The sequence below is a fragment of the Pseudoliparis swirei genome, chromosome 3, assembly GCF_029220125.1.
Source record: "Pseudoliparis swirei isolate HS2019 ecotype Mariana Trench chromosome 3, NWPU_hadal_v1, whole genome shotgun sequence".
Lineage (NCBI taxonomy): Eukaryota > Metazoa > Chordata > Actinopteri > Perciformes > Liparidae > Pseudoliparis > Pseudoliparis swirei.
In genome coordinates this window covers 9,738,179-9,764,175 of record NC_079390.1, presented here as the reverse complement: position 1 = coordinate 9,764,175, position 25,997 = coordinate 9,738,179, and the positions used below count along the sequence as shown (strand labels likewise).

The following is a 25,997-nucleotide window of genomic DNA, read 5'->3' as shown; positions in this document are numbered from 1 at the left end:
TAAAGATGGTACAAATGGATGGGATTTGGTAACAAGTAATAATTATACACAACTAATTAGGATTAAAAGCAACACTTTATTTCAAAGACATTAAATTAAAGTCTTGCTGGTTCAGGTTATTTCCTTTAATCCCTACTAATTAGTTGGTAGGACAGAAGTTGGCTCTGTGAATGAGGAAAACAAGCAATATCATCCACCACTAACCTTGCAGTGACGCAGTGGCTGCCTTTATTTATAGTGTAATGGTGTTTATTTATAGTGTAATGGAGATTAGCTGTTTCACAGCACTGTTTCAAAGTTCGTGGTATTTAAAGTTCAAGCGAACAGAGTGGTCACGGGACTCTGCCTGCTCAGTTTAATTCTCAGAGAGTGTAGGCGAGGTCACTGTAAACTGGTTAAAGCCGGACCAGCAACTTGTTTACTGGTCTGACAGGACAGCTTAAAGGTTGTGTTCTGTGTAAACTGCATTTAGGGTCAAGAAAGCAGATGTTAAAAGCCCCTCACCTCCTCTTCTTAACCAGTATTGAGATTAACTATATCCCATAATTGCCTTGCAAATTGGATAATTAAAGAAAAAAATAATGAGTGCCTTTAATCTCTTTGTCCAAACAATGTATTTACACGTTTTCGTTCTATATTTCACTCACTTCAGGAATTTCTACTGTATGTTTCATTTAAGAAGAACACTATTACTAATAATTGAAATAAGAACTATATATAATGAAAATAATTTGACCTCTACACATTAAAGTCTTAACATTATTGAGACACATGCAGCATTAAGGTAGTCAGGTTAAGCATCAGTAAACGGGGAACAAACGGTATGCATATCACAGTGTGAAGAAATAGTCGGGAGGTTTTGGCACATGAAGCAGCAGGTGAAACATTAGATCAGAGGAGACAGTTTTGCACAGTCAACCCTATGACGTAAGCTGGAGCCTGAAATAAAGCTTCCATGGAAAGTCACATGTGTGGAGACATGCACACGCAGCACTCCAACACCCGCCTCACAAAGTGTCTGCCCTTTCTAACCCTTTCTTTGAAACATCTCGTCCTCTCATTGCGAGATGTCTGCTCGCCTGGACAGATGCTAATGGCTAGAATGATGACATACAGATGCAGAGTGCATCCACCCACCCTCGTTCCCCGTATGGATTGGCTGAGGAGCATGGCTGTTCCTTTGCCTGGAACATTTTGTTACTTTATTATTTGCAGGGAGGAGGGACGAGGGCATTCCTAAATCTCCTCAACTAGTCTTTTATTACGCGCGGGGCACTGACTCCAAGGAAAGGAAGTAGGACAAAAGTTATCCACTATAGAGCTCTTGTCAGCTAGTGAAATGCCCCATGAAAGCATTTAGGGAATTCAGACCGGCCTCTCTGTCTGATTGGCCACTTATATCAACCAATAGAAACATGAGATATGTTCCTTGATGTCACTGGAGTAATATGAGCTGCTATCTACACATTTTATGTAGTGTTAAATACACTTTAAGGTCTGGGTTTAAAGCTGATAAATACATTCCAAATATTTTCACGTTTAAAAAATAAATGTGAAAATATTCTCAATGAAATATGTGCTTGTAGTGTATGAGTCCATGCCAGGACGCCTCGATGACACTGTTAGGAACAGATCAACAAGTGCTCAGATATCCGTCTGTGTCCCGCAGGCTGGTAAACATGAGATATACATAACAGGTGGGAAAAACTGGTCATGCTTTCCAGCAGTCATGTGCAAAAGGTGCTTATATAATCAGCAGCGTCTGCTTATCCTGCAACACAAATCACACAGCATGGGACGAGGACACAGGAGGGACTAACTGCCGAAAGGACTGTATATTCTTTCTCTGTGCTGGATTATAACTTTCCTGGAAAACTATCTCGGTAAACTCTCACACAGTAATTCTTAAACAATTACTTTCATGACCAATGAAAAATACCAATGGAAAAAAGAGCTTGAACTCAAAAATGTTTTGTGTCTCTGCTTCAGTTACACTGTATTACTCAGCTATCATAAGGATACAGCTGTTAATGAAATATGTGAAACCAACAATACAAATTCTCCTAGGATGACCAGTAAATGATAAATGTTTGTTTTTGAAGTGAGTGGCGGTATGCTGAGTGACTCCCCTCAAACAGCGGTTATGGCCCAAAGCATTTCCATAACAGAAACGCCTCCAAATTCCAGAGTACTCAAAGAAACTTGAAGCTTACGGGCATGAACAATGTTTAGCATGAAGATATATTTTTGTACACGCAAGTACAATCATGTTTTTACCACAGTTAATGTAGGTATGTGGATGTTGTGAGATTCTGTGTGTGTCTGTCTTGAGCTGAGTGATGACTTCCTTTTACGTGTGTTGTTTGATATACACAGGGCTCCCGGGGGAAGTGCAGATTTTTCGATTCATCAACCTAGACGTAGAAATGGTTGGCATCAAGCCCAAAGACGCGGTGCCCTCTGCGGCGGTGAAGTTCTTCGGTGCTGGCGCGGCGGGCTGCATTGCTGACCTCATCACCTTTCCATTGGATACCGCAAAAGTCAGACTACAGGTTAGAAGCAGGAGACACAGTTTAACTTCAGATTGTGCCCCAAATGTGTTTTTATAAAGACTTGTCTTAACCTGCTGTTAGCATTCATTGAATGTAATGTTTCTGTCCAGCTTCAGGGAGAGTCTCAGAATCTTAAAGGGGCCAGTGCATTGAAGTATCGGGGAGTGTTTGGCACCATCACCACCATGGTGCGCACAGAGGGGCCCAGGAGTCTGTACAACGGACTAGTGGCAGGACTCCAAAGGCAGATGAGCTTTGCCTCGGTACGAATTGGCCTTTACGACTCCATGAAGCAATTCTACACTCGAGGCACTGAGAGTGAGTTGCACAACCTGAGTATCATTGTGTCGTATAGGAACCAGGTGGCTTCTTTACCATTGCTTCATTGTGACTAAAACACTGCTGCGCAGGTGCTGGGATTGTTACTCGGCTGTTGGCGGCATGTACCACAGGAGCCATGGCCGTGGCTTTTGCACAACCAACAGATGTGGTGAAGGTGCGTTTCCAAGCCCAGGTGCGCTTGGCTAATGGTGGGAGGAGATACAACAGCACCATGGAGGCCTACAAGACGATTGCCCGAGATGAGGGAGTACGGGGACTTTGGAAAGGTGCTTGTCATGTTACATTAAATATATATTTATATAAAAAAGCGATTGACTGCAAAGGATTTGCAACCAAGTATTAAAATGTTGAAATTCCTACACCGTTCACCTGATGTGGATGTAAAGACCCTCACATTAAAGATGAAAGTCTGCTCTTAAAGCACATTGTGATTGTTTCATTCAAAATCCATTGAGGTGGTGTACAGAGCCAATATGATGAAAATTGTGTCAATGTCCAAATATGTATGGACCTGACTGTATATGTATATATATATACATATATATATGTATATATATATATGTATATATATATAAATATATATTTCCTATCATGGTATTATAACCGTCCACCTTTTTTTCTTTTTTTTTAAGGTTGTTTGCCCAACATCACCCGTAATGCCATCGTAAACTGCACAGAGCTGGTGACCTATGACATGATCAAAGAACTCATCCTGAAGTATGACCTAATGACAGGTGCGGTGTTAAAGCAAAGACAATATTGCAGAAACTGAAAATATGATTTAAATTTCTTATGCATCCAAATACTGTTGAAGCATTTGATTCAGCTTCTTTTCTCCTGTAGACAACCTGCCGTGCCACTTCACTGCTGCCTTTAGTGCCGGCTTCTGCACAACAATAGTGGCTTCCCCTGTGGATGTCGTCAAAACGCGGTTCATGAATTCGCCAGACGGCAAGTACAAGAGCTCCATCAGCTGTGCTCTCACCATGTTGAGGAAGGAAGGACCCACCGCCTTCTATAAAGGGTAAACACGCGCATATGAGCAGTGAACCACACCACAATAATGCAGCAACCTTTTTGTGACACTTCCTTACTTTCCTTTTCCTTTTCTCCTTTAGGTTCACGCCTTCTTTCCTACGACTGGGGTCGTGGAACATTGTGATGTTTGTGACATATGAACAAATTAAAAGAGGTATGACCAAAGGACAACAGCACTGGGAGTCACCGTTTTGACCTCCGCTTGTCAGACTCTTTCTTTAGATGCGACCGCACAGACACATTGGCCTCACCTTCACCGGGATGCTGAGGTGACCCAGGGTTGGAAAAAGATGTGAGGAAGACTCGTGGCAGCGAGATGAAGCTCTTCGACTTCCCAAATAAACAGACTCTGAGGGCATCGTTGCAATACCAGAATGATTTAGGGATTTAAGTATGAAGAGACGTTTTGTGCTTTTAAAAATGATTATTCAGGAGTGTAGGACGGATGTGAAAATGTATTTGCACAGGGTTACTGTATGTTTGATCTCTCTTCCACATACTTTATACAGGCTACTAACACCTTGTTCAGCTTTGAAGATGGACGTTTACAAGAATGAACTGTGAGATAATGTGAAGAATGTTACTGTGTAAATGTATTTGTTATTCAGATTAGGATTTCCATGACACATATAGTCTTGCACAGACTAAACAGTGACCATTTCTATGTTCCTGATGTTGCTTTCCGTGTTATGGTTTACAATGTTTACCATTGTTTGTATATGCGATCAGGGTAAATCAATGTGCTGCTCATTGTAAATAGCATGATTTATTGCTGGTCGATGAGTTGTTAATATGTTACAAACAGTAACAAATGATGCTAAAATGAATAAATAAAGTGCCATTTTTTTCCTAGGGATTTACTGTAAGTGGGACACTATTCAGTATTTTCAAAATCTTCAAGGCAAATGAGTCTACACAGGGTGTATTTCACATATTATAATTTTAAATCATCCAGTAAGAGAAATTGCTATCAAATGATCACAATTCAATTGATATTTAATGAACAATATAATGATTTGGAAAAGACAATAGACAGCCAAACATGGCCTCAAATCATGTCTTTGTCAAGCAAATATGAATTCATTTCCAGAACTATGCTTCTCCATAACCCAAGTAATAAACATACCAGCAGCTTAACATGTTTAGAAGAGCTGCATATTGAACTGACTTATATCTTCTTATCATTAGTAGTAGGCTATTTCAGATTGGAGGAGTGTTTGTGTTCACAACACAAAAGATAGTCTGACAAAAGATTCACTCAACTCAACTTTTCAGTAGAAGGTGCCCCGAAAGCAGAGTTGTGAAATAAGATAACTTCTGACTAATATCTTAGAGAGTACACGCTGCATTGCTTTATATAGCCCCATACATCAGTCATTGCAGTAAGAGGTTGTGTTTCACATCCTTAAAAAAAGAGGCTGTGAAGAGAGAAAGGGCCTGAACATAAGGATCACATTTAGTGGTTGCAGTTCAATGCGTTCTTGGAGAATCAGCATGACACAGCATTTAATTTATCTCTGCTGCCTGTACTATAATCTCATGTACAGACCTTCACACGGATAACTGTCGTAACGAAACTTCTATTAGCGAGTTAGAGAATCTAATTTTGCAATGCAACGCTTTATTTTCCTGAAACATTCAACTCTCAATACATTGAGCCTGGTGTATAAATCACAATATGCTTTTTACGGTTTGTTGTGACGTCGCCGTCGGTCCGAGGACACAATAAAGAGGACGCTTGATTGTGAAGTCAAGGGGACGAAGATTAAATATCTTTCAAGCACATACAGAATCAGGCACACACAACCGGAGGCTGTTCGTCACACAGGCATGTTTACAGTCTTCCAGCAGGCAGACCATAAAGATGTAGTGGGAGTGGGGCCCATCCAGCAACACATGCTATGATGTAACAAGAACAGGGAAGTATTTAAAGAGGCGTTTTTCTTCGCCACACCACTGCATCCTGGCCATTCAACGATTCATTGGGCTATTGTCACCTAGAGAGGCATGTTAACTCCTACAACTGAAGTAACGGTATAAGTGTGTATTATGTGCACATTGATACTATTGTTGTACACCTTCGATGCAGTTGTTTTTTAACCTTATTTCTGTGTTTTTTTTCAGGATTTGGACGATGATTTTAAGGCTCATCACTTCTGAAAAATCTTCTATGGAAAAACAAGGAAACCAAATGATAGCTGGGACAAAGTTCAGCCAGAGATATGCCTTTAGAGAATCCTGAATGGTTCTTTCCTAAACTGCCCCATTAAAGGTAAGAATTCATAACCAAAACTCACACTTTAAATAAAAAAAGTGCAATGTGTTTTGAGCTCATGTGGGCCCAGCATGTCCCTGTCTGCACAGTATGTACTGAACAGCTGTGTTTCATTTAGCATCACTGAAACTGTTTCTTTTGGATGTTTCTTTTGCTTAACGGAGGTGTTGAATAAGCCACACAATAGATCAGGGCACTTTTCCATTCATTACATTGGGATGAATTGGGGTCTATCTTTTTCAGATTTTGCAGGAGCGTCTTGTCCTGTCTACATTACTAATCGGCCACTCTTCAATCCATTTATTGATCAAAATAATTCTGTAAGATGGTTGGATTTGGACCTGCTGTGAAGTTTGTAGGAGCAGGAGCTGCAGGCTGCATCGCTGACCTACTCACCTTTCCCCTGGACACGGCCAAAGTGAGGCTTCAGGTAAACAAGCTTGTTGCAAATATCAAAGTTATTTCCCATCGACACATCACATTTCGGTATTGAATGTGCACGTACGTATGTGATTATTCTGTATGGAACAGTGCCCCATCCTGTCTTATCCTCATCTATTATGACTTCTGATCTTGCACAGATACAAGGAGAGCTATTAAAGCATCTCCTTTCATTTTTTTAAACAAACCTTTTTCATCATCACGCAGGTACAGCTCCAAACATTGCACGAAATGCAATTGTCAACTGCACTGAGCTGGTGACATACGACTTGTTCAAGGATACACTCCTTAAGTCCACTCCCCTGACAGGTAAAACAATGGCTGCAGATGGATATATGATGGAGAGGCACGCCATTACGTCCCGGTGGTCTTCTCTTTTCGAGCAGTAACGTTCATCTTTTGCTCCACAGATAATCTGCCCTGCCACTTTGCATCAGCCTTTGGGGCTGGGCTGTGCACAACAGTGACTGCGTCTCCGGTGGATGTGGTCAAGACAAGATATATGAACGCTGCTCTTGGCCAGTACAGCAGTGTCCTCAATTGTGCTGCTGCCATGATGACCAAAGAGGGGCCGCTGGCCTTTTATAAAGGGTAAGCATTGACTGGGTGGACAATATTGAGAGGATTGATGAGGATATAAATCAAACATTTATAAAGTAGGGTGAAGAGAGAACAGGGTTGTAAATCAAATGTACAAAACAGCTGTTAATATGAACGAGTGGCAATTGATCATTTTGTTTTTCTGTTTTTTCCCCGCTTGAGGTTCATGCCATCTTTCCTACGCCTGGGCTCGTGGAACGTGGTGATGTTTGTGACATACGAGCAGCTGAAACGAGCCATAATGGCAGCGAATCACAACTTCACAGCAATACCGTAACCATTACTTTCTGTGAGAAAGCGGATGTTGTTTACACATTTATTTACATTTTGTTGCCTCCTTGTGTATATTTCAACTCTAAATGTAAAAGTTATCCAAACTGTGTTGATAAGTCTCTCTCTCGCTCTCTCTCTCTCACATGACCACATTATCGATAAGTCACAGGATAGCAACGCATGTATTTCAATTTGTTGACTATTTAAAAGTGAGAGCGTGTTTGATCAGATACTTTCTGTCGGCGGAGAGCTTCTTGGGAAACTGGATGTCAAAAGTAATGATGAGGTTTCCCCTCCGTTCAGGATCCTGGGACAGCGGCATTCCCTCTCCAGTCACCACTTTGTGGTAGGAAGGGCTGAAACAATCAGAGATAGGAAAACGGTAATTGATGAACATGCACAAACCTAAAACAATTATTTATCAAGAAATGTCTTCGTAATATCAGTGCACTGTTTATATAAAGGGCTTCAATTTCTTATGATCAGCTCTCTCTATTTTGATCTTTATGTTTAAATCAGCTTTGAGAGTGTCAAATTAATAGGATGACAACACATGAATTTCAGTTATATAGCATTCCACTTACTGCACGATGTCATTGACGGGAATACTGATGAGCCTGCCATCTAGTGTCTGCACATCCACAGAGAACCCAATCAAGGCCTGTGGGAAAGGTTCAGTGTTGTTCGGCTTAAACCACATCTTTAAGACCAATAATGAATCTGCCTTCCGTTAACACCACTTACCATCTGCAGAGTGATTTGGGCCTTGTAGATGAGGTCATTGTGTTGACGTACAAATAGGGAATGACTCGTCTGTCGCACGATGAATACAATATCTCCGGGGATGCAGTTTGGTCCCTAAAAACAAGTCACTAATTACAACGTGGGTTGTATTCATATAAGCATGTGTGAGCACCTTGAACGAGATCAGCCGAGGCATTGCATCAGACATAGTGGAAACTAGAACGGGCACTCGGTAGAGCGCATACCTTCGCATATCACAAGATTGGGCATTGAATTATGAACATGTTGGCATAAATTGCCAATTGGATAGAAATTGACTGTGCTATGGTAAAAAGAAGATTTTGACCTTTTCATGACCTTGACCTTGACCTTTGACCCGATCGATCCCAAAATCGAATCAATTGGTCCCCGGATAATAACCAATCATCCCACCAAATTTCATGCGATTCGGTTGAAAACTATTTTTGTTACGCGAATAACACGCATACAAATAAATAAATAAATAAATACACGGCGATCAAAACATAACCTTCCGCATTATCAATGTGAAGGTAATTATAACCCCTTAAAACGATTATTTTCTTAGCTGTTCATATTTAAGCATTATTTTCGGTTATCTTCCCCTAATAAATATATCCAGTCTTGCATTCTGTGGTCAACAGCTAGGCAGGTTTCCAGTCATGTTTCATCAACATAATCACTTATTCACTAAAGATAATTACAAAAAACATTGAGAATTGCTAAAAAACACATTCAGTATTAAGCAAATTAGTACCCACTTTATGATTCATCCCATACCATCTCAAAGCTATGGTGGTATATAAAGAAGTCCGATTCGCTGAGAAATACCACAGAAATCAGCTCTAAAGTGTTTGATAAATCAGCACCAGGGACAGCGCTGCAAGCAAGAACTCAGACCTTAACACACTTTCTTCAAAGAAAGGTTGCATTAGTCAAATCAATAGAGGAACCATGCAGACGATGACCCCAGCCTTACTGCTTTTATCCAAAATAACACATCCTCGCCTCAACCAGAACAACTTGAGCTAACCTGAACCAAACTAGTGAAACCATTACAAATCACTCTTTCTCAACCCTTTCTTCTGACCGTTCTCACAAAGGCAGCCATTGCTGAGTGGAGAAGAATAACTAGTATAACAGGTAACATCCCCATGAAAGTATTACAGCATATAGTTATCAGTGACCATTATTACAGCTGTTTTAAAAATCAATAGGAAATGGTGATGTATTGTTCTTTTACCTGATCTCCCTCTTTAGGGAAAATGATTCTTGTGCCTTCTTTCCATCCAGGCTTCACATTTATAGCCAGGATCTTGTCTTTGATACCAGACGTGTGTCCATCCTCATTCATAACCTGGTAAACAAATCAGACAAAAAAGAAAGGAACAAAATGAATGAATAAGCTGTGGGATGTAAGAAAATAGTCATCTCAAGTACAATAGCTCTTACCCTGTGAGATATCTTAATGTGTTTTGAGCATCCGTGGAAGAGATCATCCAGGGACAAATGAAGGTCTCTCTCAATTTGAGGACCTTGTGTCTTCACCGCTCCTGGTTGCAGGCCGCCGAACTGAAGCGGTGTATCGTTTGTTAAGAAGTCTGGGAAAGAATACTCTTTAGTTAAGATAATTAGCACGTCATTTGAATAAGCACCTTCAGCGTACGGCCCGTTTCTCTCACCTGCAAACGGGTTGTCGCCTCCAAAAAAATCTCTGAATGTTTTCTCTGGCTTCCCATGGTAGACATACTTAGATGACCAGGCTCCACTGCTGCCGAACTCAGGTGGGATACCACCTGTCAGGCCATCCTCACCAAACTTGTCATAGGTTGCTTTTTTACGAGCTGTCACAGAGAACACAGGTTATTGTTGGAGACTCGCAAGTCTCCATGTTGTGAACACCGGTTAAAAGACTTTTCCAGACCAGGTCGACCCTCCCTGTTGGAGGCTACTCACGGTCGCTCAACACGTCGTAGGCTTCACCCAGTTGACAGAATGTCTCGGTGCTTCCAGTTTCTCTGTTGCTGCTCGGATGAAACTTCAATGCAAGACGTCGATATCTAGTTTTGTAAAAGAGGAAAACTGGCAGTAAACACAAACGTTTTAGTGAACGTGTGACCTATTTTATATCGGTGGTTAGTTTTATAAAACGTACGCCTTTTTTATATCTGCGTCTGTGGCGTTTCGGTTTATATCCAGCGTCTTGTAGTAATCGCCAACCATGATGGAGGTACAATCTCGAAACTAACTAGGTTAACAAATTAAAGCAAAGTTCAATGTGTCCCGACGCAACGGCAGTCTTAAAATAACCAGACTCGACAAGCGTAGCCGCAAGTGTTTGGTCTCCATGGTAACAGCATGATACTCTCCCGGGGGTTGGACACATGAGCGTACTTGGGATTGTCAGAGCGAGTGAAGAGGGATGTTGTTGTTTGGTGTTACTTGCCTGTGGAGAGGAGTCTATGTCCGAGAGAGACCGAGTATAATGTTTAACGGGGTTGACTGTTGTTTAGTAGCCTGTGTATTGCCCCCGAATAAACGGAAATAAGCAAGACAACGGCTCGTAGCTTATTTTCAGGTTTTTGGTTTTTGAGCTTTAGTATGTAGTATAGCTCCACCAAAGGGTGCGCGATTGATGCGGGCCAGATTACCCGAGGACATCACCAGCAGGACAGTTGTATAACACTTGATGTTTCCATATTTGATGTAAAATCTCTATTTTTTTTTTATAGCTGCTCTGTTTCAAAATTTATAATGTGGAGACGAAGCACAGCAGGTCCATCAATATTTACACAACAAGTCCATCAATTAACTTCCAAATTGACAGCTTTGTTTGCCCCCGTGATTTTAAATGTCTGAATCAAGTGGAGTGGAAGAGAGAGCATTCCGTGACCTTAATTGACTTTTTCCCTTTTTTTGAGCAACAGTGTGCACGGACTGGACTGAAGTGGTAACACAGGGGGAGCAGGTCATTCCTGCTAAACTCGCTATGCTAGGCAGTTGTATGATATGGATGGCCATGCCCACGTGAGGCACATCGTCCATCGCCAGGGGATTCATCGCTGCAAAAATACTACCTAGTGGTAACGCGGCTGGGAAGCTCACAGACCCCGCTACGGCAGAGGGACGGACCGGGCATGCACGAGCCAGAGCGGAGGCGTTTAGCTGTGACGTCGGCGGCCCGCTTACAGGCAGGAGGAGGCGGGCGGCGGCCGGAGGCGCTTATGTCAATCAGCGTGAGACACCACGCAAGGGCAAAGGCAAACACCAAGTATCGCCCATGGCGGAAGCGGAGGGGCCCCACGCCCGTGCCGACAGTGGGGGGAGTGGTGATTTGCAGGCACGGCATCAGCGACAGCCCTTTAAGACCTTTTTTTTCTGACACGGCGGCGCGGAGTGTAGTTCTGCGTCGAGGCGAGGGAGCCGCTGTGGAGAGAGTGGTCCGCGGTTGACGACGGACGCGCTTCTATATTCGCATACATACGCGCGGCGCCTATGTGTTTGTGCAGGCAAAAAAATAAACGACGGTTAACGCCTCCGCGTTTCCTCCCTGTGCACACTGCAGCGCAGCCAGCGACACGGGGACTGTCGAGCTCGCTGTCAGGGGCGGCGCCCCGCCGCCTTTTCAGCCGCAAACTTACGCCCCAGAGAACGAGGTTCGGACAGGGGCTCGTGTTCACGCCGAGCTCCTGGAACGCGGTGGCCAGCTCGGGCTTCGCTGACGCGGAGGCTTTCCGCACCTACTACTCAGCAGCGCAGCGGGGCGGGGTTCAGTGCCGGATCACGCACGCCTGGCTGGGCTTTTATCCGCCACGACGCACACAGAGAATATTGGCGGATACGGGCGGATCCGCCCTGCATCCCGCCCCGTTCCTGACCCAGGGTCGCAACAATATTACCTTTATAATGAACTCAAGAGAAGGACATACAAATGAAGATAATGTGTCTCCTAAATTCGTTGTCGCCTATCTGTGCTCGAGGTTTCCTTCATCTCTTTTTCTCTTTTTTCAGAAATTACTTTTAAAAAATTTATACAAAAATTAATCCTGAGATCAATAGAAAATAAATACTAATTATCATGTGCATTTTATCAATTCGAATCGATAGTTAATTGGGAAATATGGCGAATTAAATTAATATTGTTTATGTATTGCCATTTCAACAAACCCGTATGTGTCCTTGTTTCCCCCGCTGTAAGGGATGGCTTGAGCTCTATTATTGTTGGATCATAACATCTTTCCCTTTTGGCTGTAAACACTTCCTTCACTGCAGCCGTCTGCAGGAAGGCGGAGCTCCTCCTTGGGGCACTGATCTGTGTCAAGCGTGTGGTGGCGTCAGTCAGGTGTCAGGTCTGTGGCATGACCTCTACTGGTGGCATAACATCTTTACCTAAACACTTCTTTCCCTGTTGGTTTCTTTAACTTGTGGAAGGCATCTTGAGTTTTGTTAAAGCAGACCCTGTGCTGATATCAATATTGGGATCAGAAGCTAAAAACATAACCAAAAAAAAGGCCTTCAAATAGAAACTGTGTAAATCCAGTCAATTAATCTGGTCTTATTTATGTTGTTATTAAGCATAATCGATAAATTATCTAGAGACCTCGCAAGTATTACGCTAAATATTGAGAACTGGATTGAGATGAATCTGACTCTGATCCAACATTTCTATCTGCTAATAATAAATAATAAAGCCTCATATATGTATTTCGTTTGGTGTCAGCATTGATACTGTTGCCACCAAAAATGAAGAGGTATCCGAAGTTCTTTCATCAAAAGCATCAAAAAGACCACTCTGGAAAAAAATGAATGACCCAGCTTTCTGTTTGAAAAATGTCATTGAAAGATTTAATCGCCATCAAGCAAGTAAAGCACACCGTCATGTTGTAACAACAAATGCATTGGAGAAAACAACCGCTCACCCTCAACTAAGTGCAATGGATAAAACACAGCAGGAGGCATGGCACTGTCAAAATAAAAGTATTTTTATTTAACCCTCCTATTACCTTTGGGGTCAATTTAACCCCATTCGATGTTTAACGTCTCTAAAAAAATGATAGACATAATTTGGTTTGCTTCATATTTCATGACATTTCCTAATTTATTGGGGACAACTGGGAAAACATCAAATTCACATGATATGTTTTCAATGTCCTGCACACAACTTGTACCCATCGGTGTTCTTTGGGGTCAATTTGACCCCAGGCTGTTTTTCACTGTGTAAAACAAAAATACGAACTTTTTTATTTATTTAAAGGGCTATTTAGGGGGTCAACAAACAAACAGAAAGTACCTGACACTTAAACTTGGGAAACAATATTAATTCTAATCATTTTCTGTTGGTTTTAATTGCTGGGGTCAAATTGACCGCAAGGGTAAAAGATGTTAGTAAATTTGAAGGTAACAGGAGGGTTAAAATTATCTAATTTCTTTTGTCACTACCAACTGGTAAACGTTTTTATATATATATATTTAGATTGGATATATAATATACTGTGACTGTATATTAGCAGAACGTTTCTTATTAAATAATTGTAATATTTATTATTAGTGTCCCTACCTGAGACCAAACCTACGCCCTTGCTCTCGCGGGGACATGCATTCATTGCTGGAACACGATTGGTCATATTCTTGCAACTCTTCCGAGATTAGGGATCCACACCGTTGAATAAAAACCCAAAACATATTCGATTTCTGTATTTAAGTTATACAAATACAACGCAGTTCTGGTTTAGTGTTTGCTTATTGTTGTAAGGTCGCAGCAGATGAGTAAATACTGTTCAGCCTCTTAAGTCACATTTAAACTTAGTCTTTACACCTGCGTGGAAGCTGCTGTAGAAAACGTGTTGGATTTATTTATTATTTGTATGTAGTTTCCACTACATAATACAAAGTGAACCTTTACTTTCAAGTGATGGGCTGAAGATTTACAGCTCAAGATCCCTGTAATACTCTGAGTATTTAACCTTTGATTTATAATTTAGATTTTAAAAGATGTAAAGCTTAAGGACGTCAATAAGACATTGATGAATTCCAGCAGAAGTGACAAGTGTATTTTTATTTTTTCATTTAAAAGCATTCCAGACAGAAACGTTAGGGGCTACTATGCTATACAAATCAGATTCTCCTCCATATAAATTCACACAAAAATTGCACTGGATCATCAGTAAAATCTAATTGCCCGTTAAGAGAACACAACAGGCTCTCTGCTCCTTCTGCTAAAAGGTGTTCCAGATGGATTCATATTATATTAGCGATTCAGGACGTGCACCCAAAGATGTAGACATTAACAGCCAAAAAAAAAAAAAGGAGTATGAACCCAATTGAAATAAATATTACAAGTCATTGTGGATTAAATACGCATGTAGAATAATCACTAACAAAAGATCAATACCAACAAATTAACAAAAAAACAACCATTAAAGTGTTCAAACATACCAAACTTAACTATATAAACCCAAAGCTGAGGAGGTCCTCCAACAGCCATATATCTCCATATCTAATGTTTAGTGGGTTTTATGATTATGACATAATATATGAGAACATCCTTCTCAAACACCATCTTCAAAGAAAGTTTTAATCTATGATATCTGTAGTCTTTAGAAAATAATTAACCTATTAAAATAAAAAGGTAATCGAAAATGGAAGCCACGGTAAATATAACCGATAATCAACGTGTGGGATGAGGAGAAGGGTGGTGATGTGGTCGTGATAGTGTGGCTCTTGCAGTAGGTGTCATGTGTTTGTGCTGGTCTCAGACCGTGCGGTGATGTGTGACGGTGTTTACTTGTCATGTCTTGCTGGTGCATGTTGGGAGAACTGTGACTGCAGGTCCAGGCACCACGAAGCACACTGCTTTTAAAAGATGCTCCAATTGATTCACTTGAACACAACGTTGCAACCTTTCCACTAATTATTCCAGACATTTCAAAGACAGAACATATTTGTGTATGAATCCTGCAACAGTGGAAATTATGTTTACTGACAAGTGCGCACAACTCCCACATTGTGCGTATTAAGCTTAACGCAATATTGAACTCTTAGAATAATCTCACTCTTGAAACACATTTGTCTCCAGTTTGTCATCTTTAGATAACAGCACTGTGACTTCTGTTTCAAATGACAGCCAACAGCCGTGAATAGAGTTTTATCATCTGTGTGTTACAGTGCAAATATTCACTGTGAGTGATTCATGACTTCTAGAGAGCCGTTTCAGAGCAATTTTGTCCCAATGTCAAGTATAACGGATGTAGTGTCTGAGCTCTTTCAGGCGGGGGAACAGAAATGGGTGCAGTGAAAGGTACAGATACAGAAAGAACAACTGGGTTTGATTAAAAAGCCAGGAGAGAAATATCAAGCATGACATAAACTGGCATTAGCAGGAACAGCTTGCATCGTTGACGGGTTGCTCTGGTGGCTTCTCCAGCTGTATGGTGATCACTGAAGGGTTAAGAGTTAAGGAACGGCACAGAAAAGGAAAATGCGACTCTTAAATGTACACAAGAGGTTGTTAGAACCAACCTCAACTCCACAACTGCTTTACAGCACATTATGTGCCCCGACTAGACAAATACATCTGCAGGGTCACGTGTGTTGAACAGCAACGGTGAGCGGTCCCACTGCTGCAGGAGATTTGACCCCATGACGCGACGTAAAAGAGCGATGATGAGACCCCCCCCCCCCCTCTCTGTCATGACACTGTGTACATATACACAAAGGATACTGTCCTCTTTACTCTTGTCCTGTGTGCTATCCATGCCAGGGAGGGCTGCTGCAACACGCCGGAACAGCTGGAGGGAAAGAGAACCAGATGTAGTCCGTCAGAGAAGGAAATATACTTCATACTTAAATCACGACAGAAGCACAGGAACACATCGAGAGAGCACTGTGTGTACATTCCCATGACATGATTTGGCATACGGTTCGTTTGACGCTCGCACGGAGGAAGACAGCCACCGGAGCTTTCTCCAAAGTTGATTTGAATTTAGCAGCATGTTTATGAACCACTGCACAGCAGGAGTGTCTTGAATAGAGGGTGTAACTGTGCCTCACTGAGACCTTCAATCGATAAAGCGTGGCAGACTTGAAGTGCTTGATGGATCCAAATGGTTCCTTAAAACAGGGACAGTGTTGAATGCATGGTGATGCTCAACATGCCACACGAAGGAGCATAACATAGGACCAGACTTTAGACACATGCAACAACAACTGCTAATGTGCTAATCCGTGTCGGGGCAAAGGTCGTTTTCACATTAGATGCACCGTAGCAGGCAAACACAGGTTTAATTTATCAAATTAATAATGGACCCATTCTTTTTATTTTTAGCACATCACAGACATTCCAGCCTGTAGGTCCAACTGAATGGACCAGGGTGGAGATAAAGATGATCAATTACACTGTGTTGACCCTGCAAAGACCTGCCACATGTGAAAAGGGCCCATTGGTTTTCAAGCACTGACCCACCTCGAGGGCCATATGATCAAAAGGTGGCAATACACATCGTTGCTTCTCGTAGGTGAGAGAGCTTGACAACAAATCCACACACGTCACTTGCAAACAAAGGATGCCAAATATTAAAGCACACCTTTACGCACACATGCCTATGTCAAATATAAGCCAATCAGAAGAGCGCATGAGCACTATGAACACACACACACAATGCGGCACACGCTCTACCTGTTTGACATTGTAGCCTGTCTTTGCACTCGTTTCAATAAACAGAACATTCATCTCTTTCGCTCTCTGCTCTCCCTCCTCTGTGGTTATCTGTCTGCGATGAGCCACGAGTAATCGGCCACAACACACAAACACCAACAGGGACACGCACACGTCCGCCACAGACAACAAAGACGGGGGGGGGGGGGGGGAAGAGAATACAGACTGTGATTACATTGAAGTGGACCAACAAGCTGTGCCCCTTCCCGATGCTACTGCCATCTGAGCTCGAGACCAAAAGTTGTCCAGTCTAAAGTAAAACCTCCGGCTGTTCAATGTCCCGCAACAGGGGCAGATGGCTTTATTTACATCGGAGGGTAAATAGATATTTTAGAAGATCTAAATTATTTTAAGATGACTCTTTAAGATCTTCATAAAAAAAAGAAGCAATTCCCCCAACATTTGACCTCTGGCTGTGGCAGGCGAACTTCGTAGGTGGAGCACAGGTGGCAGCATTCGCAGCAGGACGACAGAGCACGGATCACACACATTCTTACCTGCTTTACGTTGTAGCCCGCTTTCGCACTAGTCTCAATAAATATTACATTTAGTTCTTTGGCTTTCCTCTCACCCTCTTCAATAGATACTTGCCTGCGGTAGATAAGGGGGTTAAGAGATTCACAGCGAAAGACATTGTACAACTTACTTCATTAGATGGATAGATCAAGTGGATCACACAGTAAACACTTTCAGAGCAAAAATATCAAACATCTCAGCTGGCAACTATCAATATATCTATGCGCTTGATCTGTTAAAGATTAGATAAGCAATTCTTCAGACAATGGGGGTTGAAAGAAAGAGAAAGAGGGTATATCGTATTCTAAAAAGTCAATGAGAGCTTTGACATCTACAAAAGGGCAGAGATAACTTGCTCTGCCTCAGTAAAGGGCGGAGGAACTCTGTATTGATAGGCAAGCAGCAACAATCAATGACTTCATTAGTGAGCTCTTAATGGAGAAGACCCACTTACACAGAAGCAGGAGGAAGGAAGGACAGATTACCTTTTGTCTGCAAGGTCTGTCTTGTTTCCCACCAACATGATAATGACATCACTTCCTCTCTCCGTTCTCACATCATCAATCCATTTAGTTGTTTGCTGGAAGGAGTTGACATCTGAAAGAGAGAAGAAGGAGAAACGGGAAGCGGGGCATCAGTGTTCAGGAGGTGAAAAGCCGCAGCTGTGAAAACGGGCAACTTTGTGACAGGAAGGAAGAAGAGTTCACATCTTAACCAAGCATGATGATTTATTACAATTAAAAATAAATAAATAATTTATCAGCAGAAGCAAGCGTTCAAGTGGATCTGAACACTCATGAACGTTAAAGAAGGCAAGAGTGGCATCATCACCAGAGTGCACAGGTGATCCACCTACTTGTGATGTCATACACGACGACAGCAGCAGCAGAGTCTCGGATGTAGCTCGGGATGAGGCTACGAAACCGCTCCTGCCCCGCCGTGTCCCACAACTGCAACCGGATCTGTGGGGCAGGGAGGGGATGGGAGGAAACACAAAAGAAGAGAAAAACAAAAACAAAATGGATGAAAATAAAGCAAGAACAAAAAATGGAGGTAAGTTACAAAAAGCAAATTGAAAAGAAAAACTGAATAAAGTTAGACGAATGGGAAACGATAAGGGGAGTTCTAAGAGAACGTACTGCATGCAGGTAGTGAATGACCACCAGCAAGAGCAAGCTGTCTGGGCCTGGGGGGGAGGGGGTAAATAATCATCCTTCACTTGTAGTCAACCCTCCTCTCTTGATCAAGTAAGGTGTTTCATTTCAAAACAGGAATGAAGACAATAGATGAGGGGTACAAAGGAGAGGAAGAAAACTTGTGTTGAGGGGAGAAGCACACATAGAAAGGGACGGCCCGGGGGGCACGGCCTCCGACTCAGACTTGGGAGGCAGTACAAATACTGTGTGTGCGTGTCAGAGAGAACATGAAAGAATTATTGAGGAAAGAAAAGCGCAACATAAAATAATGTCAGAAATCAGCCTCCGAGTCTCCCTTGATATAACTTGCACTGAAACGCTGCAGCCACGAAGAGAATATTCCCAATCTGGACGAAGACAAGAACATCCAACAACCAATGACGGATTAACCACGCCTTGTCAAAAAAAATGAAACTTACTGTTCGGTCTTCAAGGTACATTGTTTTCGACAGGAAATCTATTCCTATTGTGGCCTGAAAATGGGTGACAAGTAGTTTAATATACAGAACCTTATGCAATCCAGTCATGTTTGATTTTAGAATATTATGGACATCATCAAATGTGATTAAATCCGGTGGATGTATTCGTCTCACTTGGTAAGTGTTGTCGAAGCTGTCATACATGAACCTGGTGATCAGCGACGTCTTTCCAACTAAAAAACAAACAGAAACAAAGTGCGGTTAGTGCCATGATCATACTTCTACTTCAGTTTTGTTTGTTAACAAGTTCTTATTCAACATAACCAAATACATATCGCTATCATGAGTCTAGGGCTGCAACTAACTTATCGTTGATTAATCCATTTTTTTCAGATTGTTTCCTCTATAAAATGTCAACAAATAGTAAAATGCCATTTACACTGTGGCCGAGCCCAAGGCAAAGTCTACTTATTGATATATAAAAAAAAAAAAGCTATACATTTAAAAATCCCCAAATATTCAGTTTGTAACAATAGAACACAGAAATGCAGCGTTGTCACTTATAATGGACTGAAGCTGGAAGCAGCGCATCATGCAACTGTCGTTAAATCTATGCTCCAAGTGTTGTACATTCAAAAGGTGTGACGCAGTTATCTGTAGAATTTGGAGGATTAGGAAATGTCAAGAGACACGTCCAGTTGTGAACCAGGCGCCCCGTGTATTTCCCTTCTTGAATGTGTTCCCCTGCTGTGCTCAGCCCTGCACTGACATGTACATGATTTGTGGTGCTCCACGTCTCTGCTCTAAACATGTTACCTGTAAAATGGTTTATTCCATAACACATTATTACACATCCATTATTACTCATACGGATGCTTTGAGCACTCGACTCCCCGGCCTGCTTCACCGTGCTCGTGTTACATTATCAGTTACACTTTGAGTCCGGTGATGATGACATGGCCAAAGCCAACACAGCTGTTTACAAGGAGCCCCAGCTGATCACACACGGCGACACAAACACAGTCGGGCTTTCCTGATGGGAGCGGAGAGTCATATTACAGGAAACAATACCGTGAACAAATAATCACTGGCAGAGCACACATTGTCAGCATGTTACACATCCGTATCCCGTTTCCACACTCGGGATGTGCCAATCACTATCAAGCCTTATTTGGCAGATTGGATAATGTCAGGCAATAAGTGATGGATCACTATAAGGTACAGTTCCTTCATGCACTAGATACAATTCCACTTTTATTTCTATTCAAACTTTCACAGCGGGTCACCAACGTGCTTAAGCCGCACAACAGTGAATGGCTTCATTTTCAGGGCTGCACGCTGCAATATGACCTTCTGCAATATCCAAATGGTCAAAATCCCATGTCAAATGACATATTGTCATGGTACAGATCACAGCAAAAATAATACCATAATCATTTGCATGTGTCTTTCAATGAAAGGAGGATGTAAACAAGTATGATCCCGTCTCTTATCGCACAAAAATGCGACATCATGCAGTGCAGTACACTGATTTTACATGTGGAATGAGACGGTATCATATTAATGCTTTGCATCAGCAGATACCTCAAGTTGATCCATTATCCTCTGTATCTGGAGTGAAGTGGGATCTGGGCAAACTAATGCAACAAGCAGCCCTACATGCAGCTTACACTGTGAGCTTTGTGTTGGCATGCAAAACAGTAACACACAGCTGTGGGAGAAGCAGAAAGCCTGCAAGGCGTTGCACTACACAATTAACAAGCCCACACCTTTACCTCTGTTAACAGACACATGATTGTTAAGTATGGCTACACTCCCTGCCCCACTCGTTCTCCTCGAGTACAAACACACCCTGTGTTCGGCTTAGCTGGGAAAGGGGGGACATGAGTCGGGAGAGGGCAGGAATGCTACTGGACAGGTTTGAGAATTGGGATGCATCTATTTCCTGCAGAAGAGCCCCCAGCACAGATATCTGACCGTTTCATGTACAGCCTTTTTCTGAACACAGCTGTACAGTCGGTATGTAACGTGGGTGTACCTGCAGCCTCCACTTGAGTATTACGAAGAGAAAATACAACCGGTGTTAATGTATATTTAAGTACTTCCAATTCTACTTTACGTTACTATATTATACACTAGTGTACTTTATCTTAAATGACACTAGTAGCTTTCTACTAACGTTAGCGGACTCTACCTCCGTGATAATAAACTATCCATCTATCTGTCTCAACCCAGCTCGCCACGGAAGTTAGCCAACAAGGAAACACACCGTTTACCCAGACGTGACGTATCATGTCAGGGAGAAGATGCAGTGCGTCTCCATGAAGTGGACACGCGTCCAGTTACAGGTCAAAGTGTCTCAGCGCTACAACAAGTGTGGCGTCACGCGGCTAGTGTTAGCTCAGCTAATCGCCGAAGCCATCAAACTCTGGTGTTAGTCAGCTCACTGGACTTAGCGTTAACTCTCCCGCAGAGCATCACACCGGCTCGACATCCGGGCAACTTTATTCACGTGTACGCAGCACTTACCGCTCTGTTCCCCGAGAAACACCAATTTAAATTTCCTTAAAGGGTTCCCGAAGTCCCCGGCCGCAGACATGACTGGATGAAACTGACGGTACTTGTTGGGAGCTCTCCAGCTAACCAGCTAATGTCCGATATCAAAGCTCTGGGCTCGGTTCCGGTTCACCGGTTCGACAGCCCTCAACACGGCCCGCCTGGGGTGGTTTCGTGCTCTACAATCCTTCCTCTAAGCTCACATACACTTCTTGATAACTCCCTAACTACTGCGGACAAGTTCGCATTCCTGTCAGTGCTCTGGCATGTCTGGACCTCTATCTAGCCACCCTGGGCTACCCTTCTTCTGTTTCTTCTTCTTTTTAAATGTTTAGGCGGATGGCATCCAGTGAACGGTGCATTTCCGCCACCTACTGTTGTGGAGTGTGGACCAGAGTACCCTATCCCCTTACAAAACCAAACCCAACAAAATACCCACAAAACAAAATCAATAAAACAAACAAAACAAAAGGGAGATTCAAAAATGTCAGTGCTTTAAATTCTATTGCTTAATCCTGTTTCTTTCAAATATTGTAATACCTGTCCTGCCCCCAATTTGAACGCATCTGTTAGATCTAGTTCCTCCACTCCCAGCTTCCTCTTCAACATGTGTCGCTCAAGTGTGTATTTCTGACAATGACAAATTATATGTTCTACAGATTCTGGTACTTGACAGTGCTCACATAGTCCTGTTGGGTGTTTATTTACTAGATGCATTGTTTTGTTCAGCCTTGTGTGCCCAATCCTCAGTCTGGTTGCTATGTGTTCTTCTACGGTGCTTCTTCTAGCTGGCCTCCCTTTGCCAACTTCCCTCTGCACAGCATACAGATGTCTTCCTGTTCCCCCTACATCCCAACTATGCTGCCATTTTCTGTTTCTTCTTCTTCTGCTTCTTCTCCTTCTTCTTCACACGCAAAGTTCACACTGTTAGTTAGTCCGCCATATTGTTATGCTGCCCTCTTCTGGTGGAGGAAACACATCGTGACAGACAGGGTGTAGCCATGCGGAGAAGCGACTTCCTGAGTAATGTAACGCTGACGGACAAGGATTGACTAATAGAGCGCCTCTGTTTCCTCAGCGGGACGCGTCGTGGTCCAACAGAAGGCGAAAGGCCCAACCGAGAGAAGCTGCCTGAATGGAGAGTGTCATGTCGTGGTTTGCCCGCCAGAGGGCGGACTCACCCCACCGCCTATGTCTCACCGAACAAGCAACTTATGATGATTATCTCGCTCATCTTTGGTCCCATGAGACGGAAATTACATTCTAAAAATTGTTAGTATAATTTTTGCATCAGTATTTCACATGGAGTTCATACCACAGCCATGTTGGTCTTATATTTCCTCTTAGTACTGAAATTCATCAATTTACTAATTTACATTAAGCCCCCCCACTCCCCCAGTTGTAGCTTGTTACTGACTTGATTTGACATTTAATTTACTTATAATGTATGTGCATTACTTTTGTAGGCTAACAATTATATATATATATATATATATACAGGACTGTCTCAGAAAATTAGAATATTGTGATGAAGTTCTTTATTTTCTGTAATGCAATTAAATAAACAAAAATGTCATGCCTTCTGGATTCATTACAAATCAACTGAAATATTGCAAGCCTTTTATTCTGATTTATTGCTGATTATGGCTTACAGCTTAAGAAAACTCAAATATCCTATCTCTAAATATTAGAATATCATGAAAAAGTATACTAGTAGGGTATTAAACAAATCACTTGAATTGTCTAATTAACTCGAAACACCTGCAAGGGTTTCCTGAGCCTTGACAAACACTCAGCTGTTATAAATCTTTTTTTTACTTGGTCTGAGGAAATATTAAAATGTTATGAGATAGGATTTTAGAGTTTTCTTAAGCTGTAAGCCATAATCAGCAATATTAAAAGAATAAAAGGCTTGCAATATTTCAGTTGATTTGTAATGAATCCAGAATGCATGACATTTTTGTTTTTTTAATTGCATTACAGAAAATAAAGAACTTTATCACAATATTCTAATTTTCTGAGACAGTCCTGTATATAGGCCTAACACGAGTCAGGAATGCTTATGTTTGGACACAAACTCACCTAAGAATACAAGGCAAACATCTTGCAGGTTGTTTTCAGTTCAGGGAAGACTTTTCAGAGACGTCAGTGAAACGTGCACATGTCTTATATTTGGGAGGTTGGCTGGTAATCTGTCAACATCAAGCCAACTGGCTTAATCATCTATGTGAACGAAATAAGATCCCAGTTGTGTGTAGCATCATAGGTTTGAAAGGGAAGGTTCTGTCAGACACGTTTTAAAATTGACATCTGTAATGTTTACAGGACTCAATGCAGCTTCCCATATAATTTCTTATGACCTCCAGTTCACCGGACAGCTGCTGTCTCGAAGGTCGAAGGCCTGTGGCAACTTGCAAGGGGACTTTATTCCTCTGCTTCATCCAAAAGACAGACACACATATGGATATCAAAAGGGTTCACGAGTTGTATACAGTTTATTGTCTTCACTTGTGGTCATACATGATTAATTTGTGTTTTATTGATCAGTAACAACTTGTTCAATTAATTATCCTTGAAATTGTTTAACACATTGTTATTGTAGTGTATTTTTGTTTCATAAGATTAAGTCGGAAACGTCAACCATTTAAACCTCCCAACCCAAAGAGTTTAACATATCGTAATCTATCACAGCATACCAACAAATAGAAAACAGTGCATCACAAACTATTACTCTCTTATGGACATGCTGTCCAAATAGATTAAAGTGGTTTCATCGTCAACTGGTTTTACCGGATAAATCCTCCCCAGTCTACTAGGAGCTGGCAATGAAGGGATGAGAGGTCCAATTCTGTTTTTAAGCCTTGAGATAAGTAAGATATTGAGAACGTGAGGTTATAGTGCCATGTTGTCCTAACATTTTGCATACTTATTTTGCCTAAGCCACCTATATTTGTTTCGCTAAAAATGTTTCTGACTCCAGAAAGAAATAGACCACTATGTCATATTTGTGAATTAAAATAGCAGGGACCTTGCTGAGGCACTAACTAAGCTGGGGCCTAAATCACGATGGATCATCGTGTTACTCACATTAATTGGTAATCGCCTTTGATTTCCCGATGCTAGTAAGTGCCCTCGATGTGAGGACAATGTCACCGTACATATGGAGCATATAAGATCAAGCTGAAAATAAATTGCATATTTTATGATATTGGATCCCTGCAGAATACAGTAAGAATGACAGATTTCACATGAGCAGTTCTTTGTAATACAGATATGCACTGTGAAATAAACACACATTTAGGCCTCCCCCTACATTAGGACCTTTACCAATATGAATTACATTTGTGTTATCGTCAATGTGATTGTTTATGACGATGCATGTGTGAGTACAGTATGTGTATTTCACAATGCTTGACGCTGGCTGTTCTCGGTCACTGAAGACCCACCTGCGTCTCTCTGTGCCATCCAGCTCTGACATCTCTTCTCTGAGCGCAGGGCGGCTGCTGCCAGCGCTTCAGCTGCTCTGCTTGCGACCAAGCATCGCCAAACTAGAGCCTTTACACTCCACTGCCCGCCTCCCCTCCCCGCACTCCCCAACAGCACTGCTACACCATATGTCCTTGGTGAGGGAAAGACCCCAAGTCCCCCCCGCTGAAGATGCTGAACTAACAAAAATCCTCTCCCGCACAAACACAAGCACAGGAGTTTTTGATCACATCTTCATGCACATACACAACTAGATCGATCAACTGCTGCATTGTAGAGGTTGTCGTGCGAGGGCTGTGATTGAGAATTTGCTAGTTGTTGTTTATTTCCCAGAAATACAGCAGCGCAGGATTTGAGGATGTAAAGGTGGAATCACATTTTCCGAAACGACCCAAAGCCATATGCACCTTATTCTGCAACAAATAGACTGTCAACTGAAAGCATGTCATCCAAAATCAAAGATGCGTAACTAAATAGAATTGCAGCTCAAATGAATTGAACTTGTCACCTCGAGCCATGACTTCATTCTCGTGTGCGGGTCTCTTGTCATGCCACTGCATCATTTACTTGACTCAGGCTTCTAGATGGGGAAACTGTGCCATGACTCACAAGGAAAAGCAAACAAACTTGTGGTTCTTTATTGTCTCTGTGCGTCTTTCCACCCTCTTTTCCTAGGTGAAGATATATGCTTCTATTGTGGTTGTGTTAATTAAACTCTCCACATCTGCCTGTATCTGTTGGAGGGAGTCCATCTCATTTTCACACCACCTTAACATAAATCTAATGAATGCAGCTTTCAATGTCACAGCAAAGTATTGTACGGCGCTC

General features: G+C 42.0%; 4 protein-coding genes across 5 annotated transcripts; 2 read left to right on the top strand and 2 right to left on the bottom strand.

The window, feature by feature from the left end:
- The first annotated feature begins 1,804 nt into the window (after positions 1-1,804).
- On the top strand, positions 1,805-4,777 carry LOC130191873 (dicarboxylate carrier SLC25A8-like). Its single transcript, XM_056411593.1, has 7 exons — positions 1,805-1,883; positions 2,377-2,552; positions 2,663-2,870; positions 2,963-3,160; positions 3,527-3,628; positions 3,738-3,918; positions 4,013-4,777. The coding sequence occupies exons 2-7, from the start codon at positions 2,427-2,429 to the stop codon at positions 4,125-4,127; spliced, it is 930 nt and encodes a 309-aa protein (XP_056267568.1). The 5' UTR covers positions 1,805-1,883; positions 2,377-2,426; the 3' UTR covers positions 4,128-4,777.
- A 90-nt stretch (positions 4,778-4,867) lies between these two features.
- On the top strand, positions 4,868-7,642 carry LOC130191690 (mitochondrial uncoupling protein 2-like). The gene is made up of 4 exons (XM_056411351.1): positions 4,868-6,693; positions 6,848-6,957; positions 7,059-7,239; positions 7,411-7,642. Exons 1-4 carry the CDS (start codon positions 6,533-6,535, stop codon positions 7,523-7,525), a joined length of 567 nt encoding a protein of 188 aa, XP_056267326.1. The 5' UTR covers positions 4,868-6,532; the 3' UTR covers positions 7,526-7,642.
- Positions 7,643-7,720: 78 nt separating this feature from the next.
- dnajb13 (DnaJ heat shock protein family (Hsp40) member B13) lies at positions 7,721-10,666 on the bottom strand. Its single transcript, XM_056411592.1, has 8 exons — positions 10,439-10,666; positions 10,240-10,343; positions 9,966-10,127; positions 9,736-9,884; positions 9,527-9,640; positions 8,266-8,379; positions 8,106-8,182; positions 7,721-7,877 (listed from the first exon to the last, which is right to left on the bottom strand). Exons 1-8 carry the CDS (start codon positions 10,504-10,506, stop codon positions 7,721-7,723), a joined length of 945 nt encoding a protein of 314 aa, XP_056267567.1. The 5' UTR covers positions 10,507-10,666.
- Positions 10,667-14,319: 3,653 nt separating this feature from the next.
- On the bottom strand, positions 14,320-21,987 carry LOC130190552 (ras-related protein Rab-6A). Of its 2 annotated transcripts, none has more exons than XM_056410021.1 (8): positions 21,657-21,987; positions 19,302-19,360; positions 19,128-19,181; positions 18,369-18,474; positions 17,998-18,109; positions 16,958-17,051; positions 16,004-16,070; positions 14,320-15,720 (listed from the first exon to the last, which is right to left on the bottom strand). In XM_056410021.1, the coding sequence occupies exons 1-8, from the start codon at positions 21,724-21,726 to the stop codon at positions 15,656-15,658; spliced, it is 627 nt and encodes a 208-aa protein (XP_056265996.1). In that variant the 5' UTR covers positions 21,727-21,987; the 3' UTR covers positions 14,320-15,655. The 2 variants fall into 2 exon arrangements, with proteins under 2 accessions (XP_056265996.1, XP_056265988.1); XM_056410013.1 differs by lacking the exon at positions 16,958-17,051 and adding an exon at positions 17,494-17,587 and having other exon boundaries at positions 21,657-21,981.
- Positions 21,988-25,997: the final 4,010 nt, after the last annotated feature.